Here is a 23,785-nt window from a genome sequence, read left to right as displayed (position 1 = left end):
GAAAGTTCGATTTCTTTCTTTTGTTTGATCGATCTAAAGTATTACAATTGCAACAGATAGTAGATGATCATCCTCACTGTCACTAGATTGGCTATTACAGTTTAATTTTAATACGTTGTCCCTTTACTAATCCTTACTGATAGGTCCCCCAATGTTTTGTAGACCTTTGCAAAACCATAGAATCATAGAATCCCTACAGTGCAGAAGGAGGCCATATGGCCCATCGAATCTGCACCGATGATCCGAAAGAGCACCTCACCTGGGTCCACTGCCCTGCCCCATCCCCGTAACCTGTAACCCCACCTAACCCTTGGACACTAAGAGACAATTTAGCAAGGCCAATCCACCTGGTGGAAGAGTTTCTATAGATATGTGAAGAGAAAGAGATTGGTAAAGAGAAATGTAGGCCCCCGACAGACAGAAACAGGGGAATGCACAATAAGGGACAAAGAAATGGCTGAGCAATTGAACACATACTTTGGTTCTGTCTTCACAAATGAGGACACAAATTGGACCACAGAAATGTTGGAGAATGAAAGGTTTAGTGAGAGGGAAGAACTGAGGGAGATCAACATTAGTGGAGAAGTGGTGCTGGGAAAACTGATGGGATTGAAGGTGGATAAATCCCCAGGGCCTGAGAATCTGCATCCCAGAGTGCTTAAGGAGGTGGCTCTGGAAATAGTGGATGCATTGGTGGTCATCTTATGGGATTCTATAGACTCTGGAACTGTCCCTGCAGATTGGAGGGTAGCTCACGTCACTCCGATATTCAAGAAGGGAGGTAGAGAGAAAGCAGAGAATTATAGACCAGTAAGCCGAACATCGGTAGTGGGGAAAATGCTTGAATCCATTATCAAGGATGTTAGAGCGGAGCATTTAGAAGGCAGTGGCAGGATCAGTCAGAGTCAGCATAGATTTATGAAGGGAAAGTCCTGCTTGACAAATCTGTTGGAATTCTTTGAAGAGGTAACCAGTAGAGTTGACAAGGGGGAGCCAGTCGATGTGGTATATTTGGACTTTCCGAAGGCATTTGACAAAGTCCCGTATAAGAGATTATTGTGCAAAATTAAAGCGCGTGTGATTGGGGGAAATGTATTGAAGTGGATAGAAAACTGGTTGGCAGGGAGGAAACAAAGAGTAGGGATTAATGGGTCCTTTTCAAATTGGCAGGCAATAACTAGTGGGGTACCACAGGGATCGGTGCTGCGACCCCAGCTGTTCACAATATATACTAATGATTTGGATGAGGGAACAAAATGTAACCACTTAAAGTTTGCAGATGACACCAAATTAGGTGGGAGGGTGAATTGTGACGAGGATGCAGGGATCCTACAGCAAGATCTGGACAGGTTGGGCGAGTGGGCAAATCAATGGCAGATGCCGTATAATTTGGATAAGTGTGAAGTTATTCACTTTGGAAGCAAAAACAGGAAGGCAGATTACTACCTGAATGGTTGTAAATTAGGAGAGGGGAGTGTGCAGCGGGACCTGGGTGTCCTTGTGCACCATTCGCTGAAGGTAAGCATGCAGGTGAAGCAGGCGGTAAAGAGGGCTAATGGTATGTTGGCCTTCATTGCGAGAGGTTTCGAGTATAGAAGCAGGGATGTGTTGCTGCAATTGTACAGGGCCTTGGTGAGGCCACACTTGGAGTATTGTGTGCAGTTTTGGTCTCCTCTGAGGAAGGATGTTCTTGTTCTCAAGGGAGTGCAGCGAAGGTTTACCAGACTCATTCCAGGGACTGTCATATGAGGAGAGATTGACTAGGTTGGGATTGTTCTCGTTGGAGTTCAGAAGAATGAGGGGGGATCTCATAGAGACTTATAAAATTCTAACAGTGCTAGACAGGGTAGATGCAGGGAAGATGTTACCAATGGTGGGTGTGTCCAGAACCAGGGGTCACAGTCTGAGGATTCAGGGTAAACTATTTCGGACAGAGATAAGGAGACTTTTCTTCACACAAAGAGTGGTGAGCCTGTGGAATTCATTACCACAGGAAGTAGTTGATGCTAAACTTTGAATATATTCAAGAGGTGGCTGGATATAGCACCTGGGGAGAATGGGATCAAAGGCTATGGGGAGAAAGCAGGATTAGGCTATTGAGTTGGATGATCAGCCATGATCATGATGAATGGCAGAGCAGGCTCGAAGGGCCAAAAGGCCTCCTCCTGCTCCTATCTTCTATGTATCTATGTATGTATCTATGCATTATCCGTGAAAGATTGCTTACCTAAAAGGGCCACCAGCTGGTAATATGGAATTTTCTTTTTTTCGTGGCTAAGATTGAGTACAGAGAAGTTTTAAAGGCAAGGTGTAGGATTTAAAATCAACATTTAGAATGATTTTGTCAGGATTTAATATTTATTATATTTTGTGGTATTTTCAAACTTTCCTAATCTAGTTATTTATGATTCTTACACCTTGGATCACTCTAAGAGGTGAATCCCAACTCCCCGTACAGTTGAGTGTGCTTATTCATTTCTTCAGGTCTCAATGCGATTTTGTTAATATCCCCAGGTAAAGAACAATAATTACTTTTTGGTAAAATTCCTTGTAGTTATTGGGCTCATACTTCCATTTTCCCATTCATGATGGAGAAAATCTTCAACACCATGTCAATTTTGCAAACAATTGGGTGGCTAACCAACTACGGTAGCACAGTGGTTAGCACTGTTGCTTCACAGTGGCAGGATCCCAGGTTGGATTCCCGCTTGGGTTACTGTCTGTTCAGAGTCTGCACGTAGGGGCTGGTTTAGCACAGGGCTAAATCGCTGGCTTTGAAAGCAGGCCAAGGCAGGGCAGCAGCACGGTTCAATTCCCGTACAGCCTCCCCGAACAGGTGCCGGAATGTGGCGACTAGGGGCTTTTCACAGTAACTTCATTTGAAGCCTACTTGTGCCAATAAGCTATTTTCATTTTCATTTTTCATTTCCCCACGTCTGCGTGGGTTTCCTCCGGTTGCTCCGGTTTCCTCCCACAGGACCCGAAAAACAAGCTTCTTAGGTGATTGGACATTCTGAATTCTCCCTCAGTGTACCCAAACAGGTGCCTTGGTGTGGCGACTAGGGGGTTTTCACAGTAACTTCATTGCAGTGTTAATGTAGGCCTACTTGTGACAATAATAAAAATTATTATTAAGTGGCTAGTTTAAGTTCAAAATATTAAAGTAATTTTATTTTACAAATGATGAACTATCACACATGGAACGATCTTATGGTATCGTGACATTTTCCCACCAAACCCCTTGGGTAAACATAAATAGTAAGAGCAAGATGCTTGGAAGAAGCATTGAGGGCCAGGGCGTAGAATGTACTCTGGGTGGGGGTGTCATCACCAAGAGTGGTTCGCTAGCACAACCACAGACCAAACTAGCTGAGTCCTAAATGACACAGTTGCTAGACTGGGCCTGCGACAGGTGGTGAAGAAGTCAACAAGAGGGAAAAACCTACTTATCGTCATCCTTACCAATCTACGTGTCACATAGGCATTGGACTATGGCAGCATCGATAGGAGTGACCACAACACAGTCCTTGCGGAGATGAAGTCCTGCTTCACATTCAGGATGTCCTCCATCGTGTAGTGCAGCACTAGCACCATACTAAATGGGAAAGATTTTGATCAGATCTAGTAACTCAAAACTGGACATCCGTGAGGTACTGAGGGCCATCAGCAGCGTTAGAATTGTACCCAACATGATTTGTAATCTCATGACCTGGCATACCCCCCACTCTACCATTACCACCAAATAAGGATATCAACCCTGGCTCAATAGAAGAGTGCATGAAGGTATGCCAGAAGCAACACCAGACAGATGTAAAAATGAGGTGCCAACCTGGTGACGCTCAACACAGGGCTAATTGCGCACCAAACAACATAAGCAGCAAGTAATAGACAGGCCTAAGCAACCCACAACCAATAGATCAGATCTAAGCTCTGCAGTCCTGTCATATCCAGTCGTGAATGGCGGTGGACAATTAAGCAACTCACTGGAAGAAGAGACTCCACAAATACCCCCATCCTCAATGATGGAGGAGCCCAGCACACCTGTGCAAAAGAAAAGGCTGAAGCATTCGCAACAATCTTCAGCCAGAAATGCCGACTGGATGATCCAGCTCAGCCTCCCCCGGAGGTCCCCAGCATCACAGATGTTAGTCTTCAGCCAATATGATTCACTCCATGTGCTATCAAGAAACGACTGAAGGCACTGGATACTGTAAAGGCTCTGGGCTCTGCCAATATTCCAGCAGTAGTATTGAAGACTTGTGCTAGAGAGCATACCATGCCCCTAGCTAAGCTGTTCCAGTTCAGATCCAACACTGGCATCTACCCAGCAATATGGAAAATTTCCCAGGTCCTGTACACAAAAAGTAGGACAGATCCAACCCAGCCAATTACCGGTCCAAGAGTCTACTCTCCACCATCAGCAAAATGATGGAAGGTGTCATCATTAGTGCTATCAAGCGGCACTTACTCAGCAATAACCTTCTCACTGATGCTCAGTGCCACTTAGCATCCTGGCCTCATTAATGTCTTGTTCCAAACATGGCAAAAGAGGTGAGGTGAGAGTGACTGCCCTTGACATCAATGCAGCATTTGAATGAATGTTGCAACAAAGAGCCCAAGCTCAAATAGCATCAGGGGTAAAACTCTCCGCTGGTTGGAGTCATCCCTGGCACAGCGTAAGATGGTTGTGGATGTTGGTGGTCAATTATCTCAGGCCCATGATATCTTTGCAGGAGTTCTTCAGGGTAGTATCTCAGACCCAACCATCTTCAGCTGCTTCATCATTGATTTTCCTTCCATCATAAGGTTAGAAATTAGATTTTCTTTTTTTTAAATTTAAATATATATATATATTTTATTCTAATCTCCAACAAGGTTAGGTTACAAAATACGCCCCACCCCCCGGCAACAAACTGATCCTTGTTCATGGATAGGCACGGACACCACCGCGTGTAAAATCCTTCCTCTGACCCTCTTCGGATGATCTTGATCTTTACCAGGCTCTGAAATTTGCGTAGTCCCCCCAACCACGCCACCACCCCCAGCAGTGTTGCCGACTGCCAGTTCAGCAAAATTCTTCGCCAAGCAATCAGAGGGAGGTGAAGGCTACCACACTGACCCCCTTTCACTCCTGTAGCTCTGGCAGCACTGAAGCCCCAAATATCGCCACCAAGAGGCACAGTGCTACTTCAAACCCACCATCTCCAACAGAGCCTTGAACACCACTTCCCCAAAACCTTCCAGTTTCTCACACCCCCAGAACACGCAGGTGTGGTTTGCCAGACCCAACCCACACTTCTCACAAAGATTTTTTACCTCAGGGTAAAACTCCCTCATCCGGGTCCATGTCATGTGTACCCTGTGCACCTCCAAGTCACTCAGCTCCCTGATTTGGAAATATATCACAGTTCCTTCACTGTCACTTCATCAAAACCCTGGAACTCCCTCCCTAACAGCACTGTGGGTGTGCCTACAACACATGGACTGTAGCAGTTCAAGAAGGCAGCTCACCACCATCCTCTGAAGGGCAACTAGGACTCGGCAATAAATACTGACCTAGCCAGCAATGCCCACATCCCAGGAATGAATATAAAAAGATCCTGGAAACTTCCAGTTTTGCTTTTTTGATTTCAATTGTCACCTCGTGTTTTATCTTTCACTGTAATTTGTTTCTGCTCTAGGAGCCTAATTAAGACTATTTGTTGAAAATTCGACCTGTTATCCTCTTTCAGTATTTTCAAATCCTTCTCTGAGATATTCAAAAAGGTTGTTTCTCGTGCAAAGCCATTGGTGGTAACCTGAAATATAACCAGAACACGCTGGAAATATTCAGCAAGTCGGAATGAAAGGTCATTGGCCTGGGACATTAGTATTTGTCTCTTCATAGATGCTGCTGGATTTGCTAAGTATTTCCCGAGTCTTCTATTTACAGCTTTTTTTACAATCTAGTGAACAGTTGCCAGAATTTAGTAGATTTGGGATATCACTCAAACGTAAAAATAGCAAAGAGCGAGGAAGCTCAGGTACGCTATAATAACTTTTGCATTTGAATTCTCTTGATCTTTTAAACTGGAAGTTTGCTCTTTTTCTCCCTGAATTCCAGCAGAAAGTTCCAATCCTTCGTTTTGCTCAGGTGGGTGTTTGATCTGAAACTCTGGCGGATGAAAATGATCATCCGGACACATTGATTATATAGAGGATTTTGTAAAATTGATTTCAGCTGTAATATTTATGAATGGAAATAGTTTTTCAATTTAAATGTGTTCAAATCATATTTTGGAGTAAGTGTTAATTAATCTATTGTATATATTTGTTGCAGCAAGTTCTTAAGAACTAGGAGCAGAAGTAGGTAATTCAGCCCCTCGAGCCCACTCTGCTATTCAGTGCGATCATGGCTGATCTCTCTCGGCCTCAACTCTACTTTCCTGGCAGGTTTCCATAACCCTTCAAACCATTACTAATTAGAATTCTGTCTATCTCCTCAAATTTACTCATAAAGTCTCAGTGACCACCACACTAATGTCCAATGTTACCGTTGCCACCTCAGTGATGAACTGATTATATTTTAAACAGGAGAGCTGGTAGAAATGTCAAAAATTCAGCTCCACAACATCATGGTTTAATTTTGTTCGCGTAACTTCATACCCACGCTGTGAGGAATAGTGAGGGGAAGTTGGTGGATAGATTCCCGAGCTGATCATCAGCCGTTAAACCTCATTATGAACGTTCCTTCTGTGGCCAACAAGTCCTGACATTGGACTCCAACCTGGAGCTTCTGGTGCAGAGGTAGGGACAATACCCACTGCGCCACAAGGCCTCCTTATGGTTTAGCTGGGACAGACGACACCCAACTATGGTCAAATCTGGTGTCAAAACTGCTCGAATATGCCTTTTGAAATACAGCATGTGTGAATGAAAAATATAAGAATGATCAATTGAAAATTCCATGCCTAGGTATAATTTAACTTAGAAACTGAAAATGCGAGAATTACTCAGCAGGTCAGGCAGCATCTGTGGACAGAGTTAATGTTTCAGGTTGGCGATTTTTCTTCAGAACTTGGTTTATATTGTAATTTAGCTCTTGAAGATTCCTAAAGTGACATTATTCAGCTTACCCTCCAATCAGTTGACTTTCAGAAGAGTGACTTTACAATTGAATCACTATTTCAATATGACCCTAACCTTCCAGTAACACTCTTTCTCTCTCTTTCTTTCTCTCTCTCTCTTTAAAGGACTCAACACACTAGTCAATAGCATGAATTTTCCAGTAGTTATCCATGTGTTCAACCTGTGTCACTTGGTACTGGTACCGGATCCCTTATCCTGGGCCCCAAAATCCGGAACAGCCCGAAAACCATCTGCATTCGAAACTGACACTCCGGATAGCAATATGAATGAAACTATTATTATTTATTTTTTATACTTCATTTTCTGTACAATAAGTACATGCTAGGCCTCGGATCTAAAATCAGTAAAATCCCTAAATCCGGCATACGTCCCGGTCCCAAGCTTCCCGGATACAGGGTCTAGTACCTGTAGAGAACATGGCAGAATTTGCATTGTTCAAATTTGGAGCTACAATGAGGCAGAATGTTCCTAATGTCATCTAGAAACATTGATGGTATTCGGCAAACTCTACCACAGCCTTTGATGACTTTTAATACATTTTGTATCTGAATTAAACATCTAAACAACTTCCGAACAAGAAACAGCTGTTCCTATTTCCCACAGGATTAAATACTTCATTTCATAAACACAGTGACTACAATATTTGGTAATGCTTATGTATTGCTCACTTTCCATTTGTTTAACAGTTCGAGGTTGCAGTCGCACACATTCCGCTGTAACTCTTGGTGACTGGAGTGACCCCCTCGACCCTGATGTTGAGATGCAGACTGTTTACAAGCAGCTCTTACAAGGCCGAGAGAAGCTGAAGTGAGTACTGCAAAACGTTTGCCATGGCCCCAATCCATTGCTGTGTAACCTACTCGTGCCATTCTAATGCTCGAACATGAAGGCAGTATGTGCCACTCTTTCCATTGTAATTTCGGTAGCAGAGTGGGATCGGCCCTTATAGCATAGAATCATAGCATTTATAGTGCAGAAGGAGGACATTTGGCCCATTGAGTTTGCACTGGCCCTTGGAAAGAGCACCCTACTTAAGCCCACACCTCCACCCTATCCCCGTAACCCCACCTAACCTTTTAGAATACTGAGGGCAATTTAGCATGGCCAATCCACCTAACCTGCACATATTTGGACTGTGGGAGGAAACCGGAGCATCCTAAGGAAATCCACGCACACATGGGGAGAACGTGCAGACTCCACACAGAAGTGACCCAAGCCGGGAATCGAACTTGGGACTCTGGAGCTGTGAAGCAACTGTGCTAACCACTGTGCTACCATGCTTGCATTTCATGCAATGGTATTCTCCGTTCATTGGCTCTTTTTCATCTCCAAATAATTCTCCGTCCCTGGGGGTGCTCATGCCATGGAAGGGACAACATCGAGCTCACTGATTTACAGTGATTGTCAAATATTTATTTTAATATTTCTACTATCGTTTCCCATTTTCAAAACAAAAGTAACATGACAATAATATACATTAGGTTGCAGTTGGTCATAGAAAGCTGGTATTCAGCAATATTGGGTAGAGGGGAGTGGTATTCAGCTGCACTGGGGATTGTCCTGATCTTTGACTGCTAGTACTTGGTGACATGGAAAGTATCTTTTGGTCAGATAGAACGACAGAAGGGAATGAGTGTTTTACCCAACTAGTCTATCCTGCATTGCTATAACACACTAGGGGGAGTAGCAATAGCTCCCCAGATCCAGCTGTGCTTGTTTGTTGCATTTAACGAGATATGTGCCATTCACCATCGTTGGTGTTTTGAGATTAGTTACTTCAAATACAACACTTATGCTGAAGAGGGTACCGATTTTTCATGATGTATCCTTCCCGAGTAAGAATCACATTCAATATACTTCAGTACAGAAACTAGCTTGATTACAGTCGTAGATTTATCTTTGGATAACAAAGTAAATGACCACTAGATGGCCTCAGAAAGCAAGTGGATCAGACATATGCAGTGCTGTAAAAAGTAGACTTCCTCTCCCTTTCAGTGTGCATTTTTATTCCCCCCCCCCCCCCCCCCCCCCCCCCTCCCCATTGGGACCATCCAGCTAGCACACACCATTCTTTGAATCCTTAATGTTGGAGTGCGCTGGTTACAGAACAGTGTGTCTTAAAGAAGTCTTTATAGTTGTCAATTGGTTAACTGTAGGTGCTTGAATATAAGAATTGGCAAGTCATGTTGCAGCTGTATAGGACCTTAGTTAGGCCACACTTGGAGTATAGTGTTCAATTCTGGTCGCCACACTACCAGAAGGATGTGGAGGCTTTAGAGAGGATGCAGAAGAGATTTACCAGGATGTCCCTGGTATGGAGGGCATTAGCTATGAGGAGCGGTTGAATAAACTCGGTTTGTTCTCACTGGAACGACGGAGATTGAGGGGCGACCTGATAGAGGTCTACAAAATTAGGAGGGGCATAGACAGAGTGGATAGTCAGAGGTCTTTTCCCAGGGTAGAGGGGTCAATTACTAGGGGCCATAGATTTAAGGTGCGAAGGGCAAGGTTTAGAGGAGATGTACGAGGTAAGTTTTTTACACAGAGGGGAGTGTGTGCCTGGAACTCGCTGCCGGAGGAGGTGGTGGAAGCAGGTACGATAGTGATGTTTAAGGGGCATCTTGACAAATACGTGAATAGGATGGGAATAGAGGGATATGGACCCCGGAAGTGTAGAAGATTTTAGTTTAGAAGGGCAGCATGGTCGGCACGGGCTTGGAGGACCGAAGGGCCTGTTCCTGTGCTGTACATTTCTTTGTTCTTTGTTGTTCTTTGTTCATTGAAAAGTTGAACTATTTACTCTGTGCAGTAAAGGGTACGGGAGCCATCTCCATTCTCAGGTCTTAACCAGTCTCTGCTCAACACCAGACTGACCCCTGGGTCTGGGTCCTGTGCCTTCTTCCATCACTGTGCGGGCGACACTGTACTCAGTTACTCAGCCCCACATTAGCCTTGTATGTGCCAAACCCTCATACTACACCGAGGTGGCCTCAATGCTCTCTTGGAGCTGAGTGATTCGTCTGTCCTTTGTTTTGTTTTTAAGTTATTTATTCTCACCTGTAAGTAATACTGACGAAACTCATCAGTTACTCTGACAGGGTGGGGGTTCAGCGATTCTCTTCTTACAACTGAGAGTCTTACAACAATGTGCTTGCAGATTGGGATCTTGTGTACGTCAGAACAGATAGGCAGATGGCAGGTCCCCTTCCCTGACAGACTTTAATAAAGCACGCCTGTCTCACTCAGCAGCTTCCAGGTCTCTGCAAACTTCTAAAGTGCTGCTCGGTGATGATCTTATTGGTTCCATGGGCCTTGTTCTAACCGTCTTCCGACGCTGTTCCTGGCTGTTTTGAAGGGGTTCAGTGTGGTGGTGGTGTCCAGAAATTAACTTTTTCTTAATGGCTTGAATGATCTTGTCACCGTGGATCCCGTACCTACGAATTGAGTGTCCACCTGCATCATCTGCTTTTGCTGGTCACAGATATCCTGAACTTTTAAGGGGTGTTGTTCATGAAAGTAAAGGCATGGGGCTGGATTTCCAGGCCTTTCGTGCCGGCAGAATCTTCCGTTCCCACCAAAGACAAGCCTCCCCCCCCCTTCACAGTGGGTTTCCCAGCAGTGGGATGGGTGGGCCACGCCAAACGCCATAGACATAAAGTAAAGTAATCTATATTGTCACAAGTAGGCTTCCATTAACACTGCAATGAACTTACTGTGAAAAGCCCCTAGTCACCACATTCCGGCGCCTGTTCGGGTACACAGAGGGAGAATTCAGAATGTCCAAATTACCTAACAGCACGTCGTTCGGGACTTGTGGGAGGAAACCGGAGAACCCGGAGGAAACCCACGCAGACACGGGGAGAACGTGCAGATTCCACACAGACAGTGACCCAAACCAGGAATCGAAGCTGGGACCCTGGAGCTGTGAAGCAACAGTGCTAACCACTGTGCTACCGTGCTGCCCTTTGAGGGGAAAGGAAGATCCCACCAGTGGCCAATGCTGAGCCAACTCTGGCATCCGAAAATCTCGCCCGTGGCTTCTAAAAGAGCCGCCTGCGATCGTGCGTGAAACTTTGTGCCGTGAGAATCAACAGGTGAGCAGGTTCACCATTCTGCATCTAAAAAAAGGATGAATTTGTTTGCACAAGTAAACAGTCACCAGCTGATGTCTCTGTACACCGGGGATTGACTGATGTTGCTATGGAAACAGGCATAAAACTTATGGGCAGCACCTTTGACAGTCCTGCTTCTGAAGTGGAGATTAGGTATGAACAACTGGAAGATAATATGACTGTGTCATTGCATCTTGAGTCAGACAGCTTTTCTCGGACAATAGGTGTACCTCTCCCTGCTTATGGGTAACGTCAGGTGCGAGTAGTCCACCTAGCGTCTGGTTTCCCACTTGGCATCCCTCATTTCCTTTCCCATTTGCTCCAAATAAACCAACTGGAACGCCCATGTTGTAAATTATAAGTGAGGCAGTAGTGCTAACTGCTGTGCCTCTGCTCTCGTTGTGGTATCAAATCCCAGAACACAGATATCCCAGTTTCCCTTTGAATGGTCAGGACACCACTCCTGCTTTATTCAGGTAAACAGTCACCAGTCCATTTCCAGCGAAGAATTGTGGAAGATTGTGTTTGTTTGTGCGTGTGTTCATCTGCCTCCCATTCCCATTGATTTTCATATTGTAATGAAACTTGCCTGTTTTCAGTCAAAGCTTTGTCCAATTTACAAAGATGCGTAAGGTGTATCATCGGCTCTTTGCCTGCTTATCCCTCCTCCCCAGCACCAGTAGTACCTATGAGCAAATAACCCCTCAGGTTTGCATTAAGGACAATGCTCGTCATAACATAATGTAGAACTATTCTTGTGAACATTTTTTGTCACAGTAGCCTGTAAGACGCATCTGGCAATATTAGATTATGTTTTCATCATCCACTTATTGTTGCCGGGCAAACAAAGTTCCTGTTGTGACTGAGAGGGTTGATTTCTTCCATTATGGTCACATTGTTTGAATGAATGAATCCAGGAAGTAATTAACAAAGCATGTTCAGTTGATCAATCATGCATATTACTCAGGAGATACTCAGACTAAGGTCGCTATCGAACGGAAAAGTTTCGCAGTATCATTTGAGGTGGGTTTTGTTGGGAATTTCCCAGCGGCTCTGCCTGCGAGATTCCCACCCCTGTCTAACCACACTTAGTCACTTTTGGGCCTTGGGGAGTTTTTCACCCGTTTGGCCCATCAAATTATTTTCAGCACTGGGGAATAGAACTCGTTGGTGCGATCGGCCCTCAGAGATCAGGCCTTCATTTTGAAAGGGTGCCCCAATCTCTAAATGGACTTGTGGGTGTGTCCCGCCCCCCCAACACCACTATGGGCAATGCCACTCCCCACACACATGGCATTACCCCCCCCCCAAGCGAGGACACCCTGCTGTGGGTCTGTGAGGGCCCATCACGTCTTCAGACACCCCCACAACCCTCTTTACAGCCCCCCTCTTCCAGGGATCCTACCCTTCACCCCGCCCCCAACCTTCCAGAGGCCCCTACTTAACTTGCCCTGCACCCCTTCAAACCTCCCAACCCTCCTTTCATGGGCATGGCCAACCTCGGGCTCTGACCCTTGGCAGTTCCCCTGCTGGCTTTACAGTGCCACCCGGGCATCTTGGCAGTGGCAGGGGGCCACTAATGACTAAGCGGTCATTGACCCTGTTGTTTACGCTTCCTGAGTACAGGGAGTGGCGCCGAAATGTCTGGGATTGTATCGGTTACTCAAGTATCAGTCCTTTGTCTTACGGAGATGGGCCATCAAAATGCTAATCGGTTGGGGGTTTCGATGCTGTCTGGATTCTTTGCTCACAAATATACATTCAGGCTCTGTGCCTGCCTGAACCTTACACTGTCCATTTTTCCCGTTATGCTTTGCGAACATCCATGTTTCTTGTCGTAAGTGGCCATCCCAGATGGCTACAACGCAGAGCTGGTGGATGTGCAGAGAGTGGCCCTGTTGTCTCAGTGATTGATGGACCAGTTGGTGAGCTTCCTGAATGAGAAGTTCACCCAACAGTGGAAGGAAAGTTCAGAGGACCTGGCCCGGGCGGGGACTCGATCAAGGCCGTGGTTGACCACATGGAGATGAGACTGGCAGCCCAGGGACAGGCGATCCTGAGGTTGGAGGAGCTGGCGGGGGAGCATGAGGAACAGTCCACCTCGATGGCAGCAGAGATTGGGATGCTGTGTAACCAGCAGAAGCGACTGCTGGAGAAAGTGGAGGACCTGGAGAACCATTCTCAGAGGCAGAACATCTGGATCGTGTGTCTGCCGGAGGGAATTGAAGGATCGGATGTGGATGCGTATGTTGGGAAGATGCTGGAAAAGCTGCTCGGGGAAGGTGCGTTTGATCGGCCGTTGGAGGTGGATCGGGCCCACAGGGCACTGATGCGCAAGCCCCAGAGGGGTGAGCCGCCAAGGGCGATGGTGGCACGATTGTATCGGTTCCTGGACAAGGAACGCATTATGAGGTGGGCCAGGCAGATGAGGCAATGCACTTGGGAGGTTGTCGAGATTTGTGTTGACCAAGACCTGGGAGCAGAGCTCCCGAAGAGGAGGGCGATTTTTAATAGGGTCAAGTTGGCCCATTACAAGAAGGACTTAAAGTTTGGACTATTGTACCCGGCTTGCCTATTGGTGGCCTATGGGTGCCGGGTGTTGTACTTTGGCTCGGGGGAGGAGGCAGCGGACTTCATGTAGGAGAATGGACTAGCTGATCGGACACTAGCTGAATGGACCTTGAACTTTGATTGAGGAGAACTGAACTATGCTGTGAAAAACTTTGAGTCTTTGTGTTTGTGTTTCTTTCATTTTTTCGGTTCTGTTTGGGGTTAGGCCAGTATACAGTGCTTTGTTACCGGATGAGGGATGGGTCTTTGTGTTCGCACCTTGGGAGGGATTGTTTGTATGTGTTTACTTCTTCCCTTTGTTTTGACTGCTTGCACCAAGCACGGTGGGGGGTTGGGGGTGGGGGGGTGGGGGGGGGGGGGGGATCAGTGGGGGGCAGGATGTTAGGCGCCATGGGTGGGGCTGCCAGGCTAGCTGGGGAGACTAGTTCACAGAAGTAAAGTGGGGGGTGGATGGAGGGGGAGTGAGAGTGAGGGGGGGGGGGGATTATACTGCTGAGGGGGAGGGGACTTTCAAAGTGGAGGAGGAGGAGGATTGATGACGGTACTTGCCCGATGGCGGGCCAGGGGAGGTGCGGGGCATGGGCCACAGACTGGCCTTGTAGCGATTATGGTTGATCAGCAAGGGAGGTGGGTGTGGGTGCCCCCCGACCAGGCTGGTCACATGGAACGTTCGGGGACTAAATGGGCCAGTCAAAAGGGACCGTGTTTTCACACACTTGAGGCAACTGAAGGCAGACGTGGCTATATTGCAGGAGACACATCTGAAGGTGGGGGATCATATTAGGTTAAGGAAGGGATGGGTTGGACAGATGTCTCATTCGGGGTTAGACTTTAAAACGGGAGGGGTGGCGATCTTGGTTAATAAGCGGGTGGCATTCAAGGTGGGGAATATAGAAGCGGACCTGGGGGGTAGATATGTTATGGTTAGTGGGAAGCTGGAGGGAATGGTCGTGGTATTGGTAAATATATATGCCCCGAACTGGGATGACGTTGAATTTGTTAGACGGGTTGTGGGGAAGATTCCGGACCTAGATTCACATCGACTGATCATGGGAGGGGATTTCAGCACGGTCCTGGATCCAAGATTGGACCGGTCGAGTTCAAGGTCTGGGAAGGCTTCAGCTACGGCAAAGGAGCTCCGGGGGTTCATGGAGCGCATGGGGGGTCGATCCGTGGAGATTTGGGAACCCGAGGAGTAAGGAGTTTTCATTCTACCCCCATATGCATAAGGTGTTTTCCCGGGTAGACATTTTTGTTATGGATAAGACGCTGCTGGCCGAGGTAATAGATGCGGAATATACAGAAATAGTGGTGTCCGATCAGCCCCGCACTGGGTAGATTTGCAAGTTAGCAAAGGAAAGGTCCAATGCCCACAATGGAGATTGGATGTGGGTCTGCTAATGGAGGATGAGGTATGTGAGCGGGTGAGGGAGGCCATCCAGGGATATATAAGGATCAATGACACGGGTGAGGTTTCGGCGGGGGTGGTTTGGGAGGCACTGAAGACGGTTATTTGGGCCCATAAGGAGAAGGCTGAGCGGGCGGAGTTGGACAGACTGGTAGGCAAAATTTTACAGGTGGACAGGAGGTATGTGGAATCTCCGGATGACGGGCTTTGAAGGAGCGTCAGGGACTGCAGTTGGAATTTGGGCTCCTGTCCACAGGCAAGGCAGAGGAACAGCTGAGGAGAGTAAAGGGAGCAGTGTCTTAATATGGGGAAAAAGCCAGCCGGATGCTGGCGCACGGGCTGAGGAAACAGGAGGCGGCGAGAGAGCTCGGGAAAGTGAGGGATACAGGGGGGAAGGTGGTTCTGGATCTGGCGGGGGTGAATGATGTGTTTTGGGAGTTTTATAGTAAATTGAATAAATCAGAACCCCCAGCCGAGGAGGAGGGTATGAAGCGATTTCTGGGGGGGGGGGGGCTGTAGTTCCCGAGGATAGATGAGGAGTTGGTGGAGGATTTGGAAGCCCCAATTGGGCTTGGGGAGGTGATAGACGGGTTGGGGGGGGGGGGGGGGGCGATGCAATCGGGTAAAGCCCCAGGGCCAGACGGATACCCGGTAGAGTTTTATAAAAAGTTTTCCGGGCTGTTGGGGCCACTCCTGGTAAAGGCTTTTAATGAGTCAAAGGAGCTGGGAGTGCTCCCCCCAACATTATCGCAGGCATCGATTTCCCTTATTTTGAAGAGGGATAAGGATCCGGAGAGCTGTGGGTCGTATAGGCCAATTCCCTGCCAAATGTGGATGCGAAATTGCTGGTAAAGATCTTGGCCACACGTGTAGAGGATTGTGTTCCGGGGGTAATAGGGGAGGACCAGACGGGATTTGTTAAGGGATGACACCTGACATCCAACATTAGGCGGCTCCTAAATGTAATAATGATACCTGCGGAAGTATTTGTGGAATGTCCTGGGATGGTTTGGGTTTGGGCAGGGAATTGTGGATCGGGTCAGGTTGCTATATCAGGCACAAGTGGCGAATGTAAGGACAAACCGGTTTTGATCGGAATATTTTACTCTGTGTCGGGGGACGAGACAGGGGTGTCCACTCTCCCCACTACTGTTTGCCCTGGCCATACAGCCTTTGGCAATGGCGCTGAGAGCATCGCACGTTTGGCGGGGGATAGTGAGAGGTGGGGTGGAACATAGGGCCTTTCTCTATGCGGACGATTTGCTCCTTTATATAACAGACCCGTTGGGGGGAATTGCAGGTATTATGGGGATATTGGAGGAATTTGTTCAGTTCTCAGGTTACAAACTGAATATGGGCAAGAGTGAGGTTTTTGCAATCCAGGCAAGGGGGCAGGAGAGGAGGTTGAGGGAGATGCCGTTCAAAGTGGTGGGAGAGAGCTTTAGGGGATTCAAGTGTCAAGGGACTGGGGCTGCTCAATAAATTAAATTTTGGCAGGGTGATTGAGCAAATGAAAGGGGACTTCCGTCGGTGGGACATGATCCCGCTGTCATTGGCGGGCAGGGTACAGACTGTGAAAATGACAGTCCTCCCAAGATTGCTGTTACTTAGGCTAGAGAAAATTAAGTTTGCCTTAAGGGGTTCATTACAGGGTTTTGCTCGGAGGTGGCAGCCGTTCATCGACTTCTTCAAGGAGAATTGACCGTCAGCAGAGGGGGAGGGAGGAGGAGGCATGGAAGAGACAAATAAGGGCAGGGAATCATATCTGGATAGTTAAGGTTTAGGGCTGGGGGAGTTGGGTGTGTTATTGTGGGTTTTTTGTGTGTGTTGGATCTCTCTGTTGTTTGAAATGTTAAAATTATAAATGTCACAATAAAATATTTTCAAAAAAAAAAATTACCAGTCGTGCTCCGTTTGGACGTGACGTGGCCAGTAGATCACACCCTAGAAATACATCCCGAAAAACCCAAGGAAGTTGAAACAATAGATTGTACCACTAGAGGCCAGTGTGTTACCAGTCATTGCATATTGAGCAGTCATTCAAAGTGACTTGAACTTTTAAATTATTTAGCACTTTAAGAAGTAATCTGTGACCATTCAATGTATTAGTTCTAAATTTCCTCCTCCTTTATTCGCCATACTCCGCATGGTAAATAAACAAGGTTGGCTGATAATAAAATAAAATATTAAAGCGTAAAGCCTTGAGTTAATGGTAATGAAGGACCGTTAGTTAGAAAATGAGAACGGAATTTTCCCTAAATTCGGTAAAGGCCAGCAGGTAGCAAATGCGCCATTGAAGCCGTCAGCGACTGACAACGATATGCTAATGTAGAGAATGTTCCTGTCATTGAATGTCGGGAAAGGCGCTATGTCACTCGCAAGAGGAGGTCGCACTTTTACGTTGGCTAGATTTTCTGCTCCCGTAGCCAAACCCGCCCATGGAAAACTCCAGCCAAAAATACTGTACTGAATTTCAAATATAATTTTTAAAATCTCAGGCTAGAATACTTTCATGACTTTTATTTCTGGTTTTCTCTTTTTTTTAATAGAAAGAAGTACCTTGAATCTTTAGATGCAGGAACTGGGCTGGACCAGGAAGGAAGATCGCAAGGTGATGGGAATAAGGAAGGTAGTTGTCTTTCAACATTAACAACCTCCTACACATTAAAGTGTCCACTTATTCAAAGCCCAAATGTTTTTCTGAAATTAGTAAATATTACCATAACTAGTAATTATTGAACCACTTTTGCTGTAAAACGGAACCTGTTGCCAATTGTCTATGAATGTATATTGCACTTAAAACTAAATTCTACAGAGAGTTCTGGTGATATTATAAACCCGAAGGGGATTTTGTAACTGTCCTGTGAACTTCAAAATCAGACAAGTGTTTACCATTTAGTTCCCAAATTTTCCTTTTGTTCTATGTGTATATGTATGTGTATATACATATATCCCTCTGAGTATGTTCGAACCATTAATAGAAGTAAAGCCAATGGTTATGTGCAAGATTTCAGAGCTGACTAGTGGGATTTCGTTAAGCTGTATGAGAGGGTGAAAATCCAGTCAAGTTAGTGGCTCAGATCCATTCAAATAGCAGTCTGTTCAAACCCAGAACAATCTCCTGCTCAATTTTGTTTTTCTTCACGAATTGCATCGATGTTTTGCTCATTGAAGTTGCTGGCAAACAATAGTGAGGCATTGTGGCTATCCCGAGAAAGTTAAAAAAAAACATCAAAAAAGGCTTCCCATCCTTGAAGTACACTTTCTGACAGAATGCCGTAGGCTAGAGCTACCCTCGAGGCTGGGGGCTGGCAGAATGAATGTGGAATGAAACAACAGGAAACAAAGAGGATTGCTCTGGTCTATCTGCATGGAAAAATGATGAATTCTTTTTGAATAATTTACAAAAATCACTGCACGCGATGACCAGAGCAATTCATTAAAAAAAAATCTAATTGCATATTTCTACAAGTAGTGTTTCTGAAAAATAACATTAGCAAAAAACTCAATAAAAATGGGAACATTTCCAGTTTTAAAATCTAAACAAGCGACCAAACAGAAAAGGCGACTGCGTTCTCAATCTGGGCCAGCTTCAGGTTCAAAGCAGTTTTGTTATGGTTCAAACTTTGAATTTAAAACCATGGTAAGAGGCTGGTTTAGCTCAGTGGGCTAGACAGCTGGTTCGTGATGCAGAACAAGGCCAGCAGCGCCGGTTCAATTCCCATACCAGCTTACCCGAACAGACGCCGGAATGTGGTGACTAGGGGCTTTTCACAGTAACTTCATACTTGTGACAATAGAAGGTAAAAGAAACAGAAAGGAATATTGTTTGTCAATGGCTAACTTTAAACACCCAGTTGTAGTAATTATCATTGGCAATGTCATAACCCGGTTTTGATCCAAATCCTACATTGAGCGACTGTGCAATATTGCTAGATTAGGTTGAATTACACTGCAGTGATCTCACGGCTAATGATTCCAAAACTTCGCCCACAGCAGGAGTCGAGAGGAATCGCTGTTTTCAAGATCGGAGGATATCAGCAGCTGCCCGACTTCTGGATGTCATACAAGATCTTGAACGTGCTCACCAGGCATTCGAACGCAGGGAGAAAGAGGAGCAAGCCAATGAGATGTTGGTTCCCTGAGCCATACTGATTGACTGTGGCTAGACAGCTGAAACATCACAGTTTGTGCACAATGTTCAGTGTGCCACAGGCAGGTCTAAGTGTGCAGTGGATTTAATAAGAGCGAATTAAACAATTCAAATGTAAGAAAACTTGAACACAACCATGCAGGTGACAGTGAATGACACTGGGAACTGGGGCATGGCAGGACTATCTTTCATGAGCTGTATCATTATCACAAGTAAGCTATAAAAGAGAACGGGATTGTATATCCGAGGCAACTTTGGGGGGAAAGTTGCTGATTCTTTGTTGTTTGAAATTAGGGCAGAGATTTCATCTGCTGTTAATGTAAGGAAGCAGAACACAAACACTTATTAATGCAGAAGTCGTGTCTACATTGTGAGAACCTTCCTGTCTGCTCACTGGAGAAGATGGTTTCAGTGCAATGCATTGTCGCTAGTAATTTACAAATCGGACCACAGGAAACCAAAAAACAATAAATGTCTGTGAAATTATAGATCACAACCAGATGTTCGGAACCCTCTTGTGTCTGTACAGCAGCCCTGCTTGCCAAAACATCAGTGTGCTGCTCAAAACTGGCTGGGTGGAATCACAGCTCATTGCAGCTTTATTTTGTTGCTGGCAAAAGTTGTTATGTTGCTCCAATGTGAGCTGTAAAACTTTGTTTGTCTTGGCAGGAGGTTATCTCACTGCATTTTAGTAATGCAGTTAAGTGACTTATGACAGTCACAAACATTATGAAGTGAATGGCATAATATTATATTGTAAGGGACGTTTGTGCTTTTAATCGATCTTTCAACAGATCCAGTTTCCTGACAGACTGGTACTGAATTAACCCTGTTGATAGTAGTCCATTGGTTGCAACAGGCAGTACAGGGGCCAATGCCTTTGAGGTTCATTACTATTTCATCAGGTAAATCAAGCTGGCCAATTTCATACTTACTACAGTTGTTTAATTTAGTAAAAAGGTGGCAGGCTAGGTTTTTATTTTTACAGCATATTTTGATTTGCTTCTGCAGCTTCACAATGAAATAACATTTACTGCCAAGTTTGAAAGAAAGGTGGTACAAATGAGATGCGTTGGGAAGCTTTGAATTTTTGTGACTCACCCTTTAGTTTTAAAGATCGTGTCACCAAATGAGCTTACCTTACAGATCGGTTTGCATGCAAATCCCTCTGCATTTTATTTGTCTTCATACATAGAACAACTGACAAGATCAAAATATAATTTTTGATGGGATCTCCTTCTAAGTACCTGCATTTTTAAAAAAACGTTTATTGTCACAAGTAGCCTTACATTAACACTGCAATGAAGTTGATGTGAAAAGCCCCGAGTCGCCACACTCCGGTACGGGAATTGAACCAGCGCTGCTGGCCTTGTTCTGCATCACAAGCCAGCTGAATAGTCCACTGAGCTAAACCAGCACATCACTCATGCATAAAAGTGCAAACACCATTAGAATTTGTAGTAGTAATTTTAAAAAAATATTGTTTATTGAAGAACCTAAGACCAAAAATATATGCGAACCAGCGGCCCCGGTAGTTGCTGCCGCAAATCCCGTAATGGCTGCTAAATTTCACTAGCAGCCATAAACAGGATTTGCGCCGATGAGTTCTTATTGTGACATCTTCCCCTGGCCAGTCGGTGATCGGCCAGCAATTAAACCAATTTTAACATAATGAATTTGCTTGATGGCATAGGTCCATTCACCTCCCTCCACCCCCCATTCCAGGCGTTGTCTATGCATTTAGGTCCCGTCCCTCCAACTGGCCGTATGATCCTCACCAGCACATTGAAATTTCCCAGAGTGCCGTTTCACCAGGTAAGAAATGGTGGGCTGGATTCTCCGATTTTCAGACTAAGTGCTGACTCCGGCCTGGGAAAGTGGTGTTTTATGACAGCAAAAACGGCGCAACAGCTGCACCGATTCAGCAACTCTAAATGGGTTAGCACCATCACCACGTGGAACGCAACCGGTTCCATGCAAAATGGCGCCGGATTTGCCGGGTCCGTGATTGGCGCACATGAGGCTCACACGCCGCAGTCACACTCTCACGATCAATCTCCCCACACACACGTCCCAGCCAACAAGATGGCTGGAAGGAGAGCAGTGCCATGGTTCAGGGACGCTGATCTGGACACCCTCCTGGACGCCGTGGAGGAGAGAAGGATGACTCTGTACCATGGCCCGGGAGGAAGGCCACCAGGGGCCGCCGCTCACCGTGCCTGGGGGCAGGTGGCAGACGCGGTCAGCGCTGTGGGCAACGTCGTCCGGACTGGCCAGCACTACCGCCCGGCCAGCACTACCGGGAGAGACTGCACGACCTCCTCCGGGCGGCTAGGGTGAGTCGGCTGCTCTATGCCCCTGGCACTAACCCCGCCGCCCCCCACACCCGTAACTCTATCCCCCCCCCCCCAGAAGAAGGCTGCACATAACCGCCGGGAGCGGGAGATAACCGGAGAGGGACCACCACACCTGCGGCCCCTCACCGTGCCCGAGCAGAGGGCACTGGACGTGGTCGGTGGCCCGGAGAAAAAGGATGTCGCCGACGTGGAAGTCGGCGGCGGGCGAGCATGTGAGACCCTGCTTAGTTGTGTATCCCCATGACACATGGGTGGATACCCCCCACACCCCTCTCGACCCACACCCCCCACCCTACCCCACCCACCCCTCAGCCCACACTCCCCTGACCCCAGTTGTACTTTCTAAACCACAGTATGTGCCTGAAACCTGTAAAGGGTGGACAAATGACCACACCAGTTGTTCAATACGGTAATAGTTTATTACACGCACACATAGTGAACACACACATACAAGTTGCACTCTAAACTAACACACAAGAACAAACCTAACTTCACGTCCAGGTGACTGGCAAATGCAGAGCAGATACAGCCTTATCTGTAATCCATCGTCTGGCAGTGCTGGATGTCTGTTGCTGATTGTCGGTGTCCCTGGCTCTGGTCCCTCTGTGGAAGGTGTGGATGGTCCCCTCCTCGGCTGGTGCGGGTATCACCGTTATTGTCATCGGTCGGCGAGTGAGCGGGTGGTGGGCTGCGCAGCACCTTTTATCCCTTACAGATTTTGCGCGCTTTTGGGTGGTCCCAGGTAGATGTCCAATAGATCAATCAGGGCTTGAGCACCCTGATCGATCTCAACCAATTGGTGGTGGACACCTCGATGGCAGGGTGGGTCCCATGGCCGTTAGTGAAAAATTAAATTAAATGAAAATCGCTTTTTGTCACAAGTAGGCTTCAAATGAAGTTACTGTGAAAAGCCCCTAGTCGCCACATTCCGGCGCCTGTTCGGGGAGGCTGGTACGGGTAGTGTTTGAGTCATGTAGGCCTTCCCAAATAAGGAAACCGACGCCACCAGGTCTGCCACATATTGTTAGTTCCTACCTGGAGCCCATTGTCCCGGGATGTCCTTTCAACGGCCTTTTCCCTGTGTTAGTTTCTGCAAGGTCGGGGCTGTAGCCCTTGTATATTTGCAAGTTGCAGTCTGTCTGTGTCTCTGTGTTCACCAATTTCCCATCGATCTGTGTGGGCAGCCATTTTGGATGGCCACACCTCTCATCCTCACCCCTCACCCTCCTCACCCCACGGACCCGGCCAGATATCCGCTGGTGCCCCCAGTCCTGGCACCCATCCCTGCTGCCAGGGGCACCGTTGGCTGGCATTGCCCTCACTGGGGGCTGCCATGGGAGTGGCCCTGGGTGGACCGCCCGGTGGGTGTTCGATGCCGAGGTGGGGGGGGGGGTTGCTGTGACGGGTGGGAGGGGTGTGGGGGTGGGCACACCCATACGGCCAGTGCCACTGTGTAGAACCAGGGGCTAAGGTGGATGGTCGGTAAGTGGGTATTCAGCAGGATGGTGGTCAGTGCCTGGGCACTGCCCCAGTCCCAGGAGGGGGGGCACTCTGGCTGCTCCGCCTGTCCCCCCCCCCCCGTGGCGCCCCCCCCCCCCCCCCCTGCAGCCCTCAGTCACTCCACGCCATTTGTATCCGCCGCACTTTCGCTCAGCAGCCAGGACAGCATTTACCCTAATTTTGGGGGGCTGGAGCATCCCGATTTGGCGTCAAACCGGCGTTGACCGCGATTTCGGCGTCGGATGCTATTCTCCGCCCAACTGCGTTTCACAATTTTGCCGTCGGGAAATGGAGAATCCAGCCCGGTATCCGTGAAGCTGGTACGTTTCACCAGCTTTTCCCGCCTGGTCCAGCACTCCGTGCAAATTTGGCAAAATTGAGCCCAGCGTGTGCGGTTTTGTGTCTGCATGCTGGTTAGTTCTGAAGTCCCTTTCTAAAGATAGCTGATGATAATGTCACAGCATAGATTGTTTGACAGCGGTTTATTTTTAAGTGGCCCAGTTTGTTCTCGCAAAAAGCTCAGTAATAATGCAGCAGTTTGTGTTGCTTAAAATAA

The 23,785-nt window shown here is 46.9% G+C and overlaps 1 protein-coding gene across 2 annotated transcripts in view; it reads left to right on the top strand.

Annotated features, from left to right (window-relative positions):
• The window catches only part of rasal1a (RAS protein activator like 1a (GAP1 like)), a 386,120-nt gene extending 364,349 nt beyond the window's left edge, over window positions 1-21,771 (top strand). Inside the window, exons 20-22 of one of the 2 annotated variants that reach the window (XM_072492394.1) lie at window positions 7,815-7,935; window positions 17,769-17,848; window positions 19,219-21,771. In XM_072492394.1, coding sequence (XP_072348495.1) covers window positions 7,815-7,935; window positions 17,769-17,848; window positions 19,219-19,364 — 347 coding nt within the window. In that variant the 3' untranslated portion in view covers window positions 19,365-21,771. Of the gene's footprint in view, window positions 1-7,814; window positions 7,936-17,768; window positions 17,849-19,215 lie in introns of both variants that reach the window. The other variant, XM_072492310.1, reaches the window with a different exon arrangement.
• The last annotated feature ends 2,014 nt before the right edge of the window (window positions 21,772-23,785 follow it).

Source organism: Scyliorhinus torazame, chromosome 1, assembly GCF_047496885.1.
Source record: "Scyliorhinus torazame isolate Kashiwa2021f chromosome 1, sScyTor2.1, whole genome shotgun sequence".
Classification (NCBI taxonomy): Eukaryota; Metazoa; Chordata; class Chondrichthyes; order Carcharhiniformes; family Scyliorhinidae; genus Scyliorhinus; species Scyliorhinus torazame.
The sequence above is the reverse complement of the archived record's forward strand: the minus strand, read 5'-3'. Positions and strand labels throughout refer to the sequence as shown.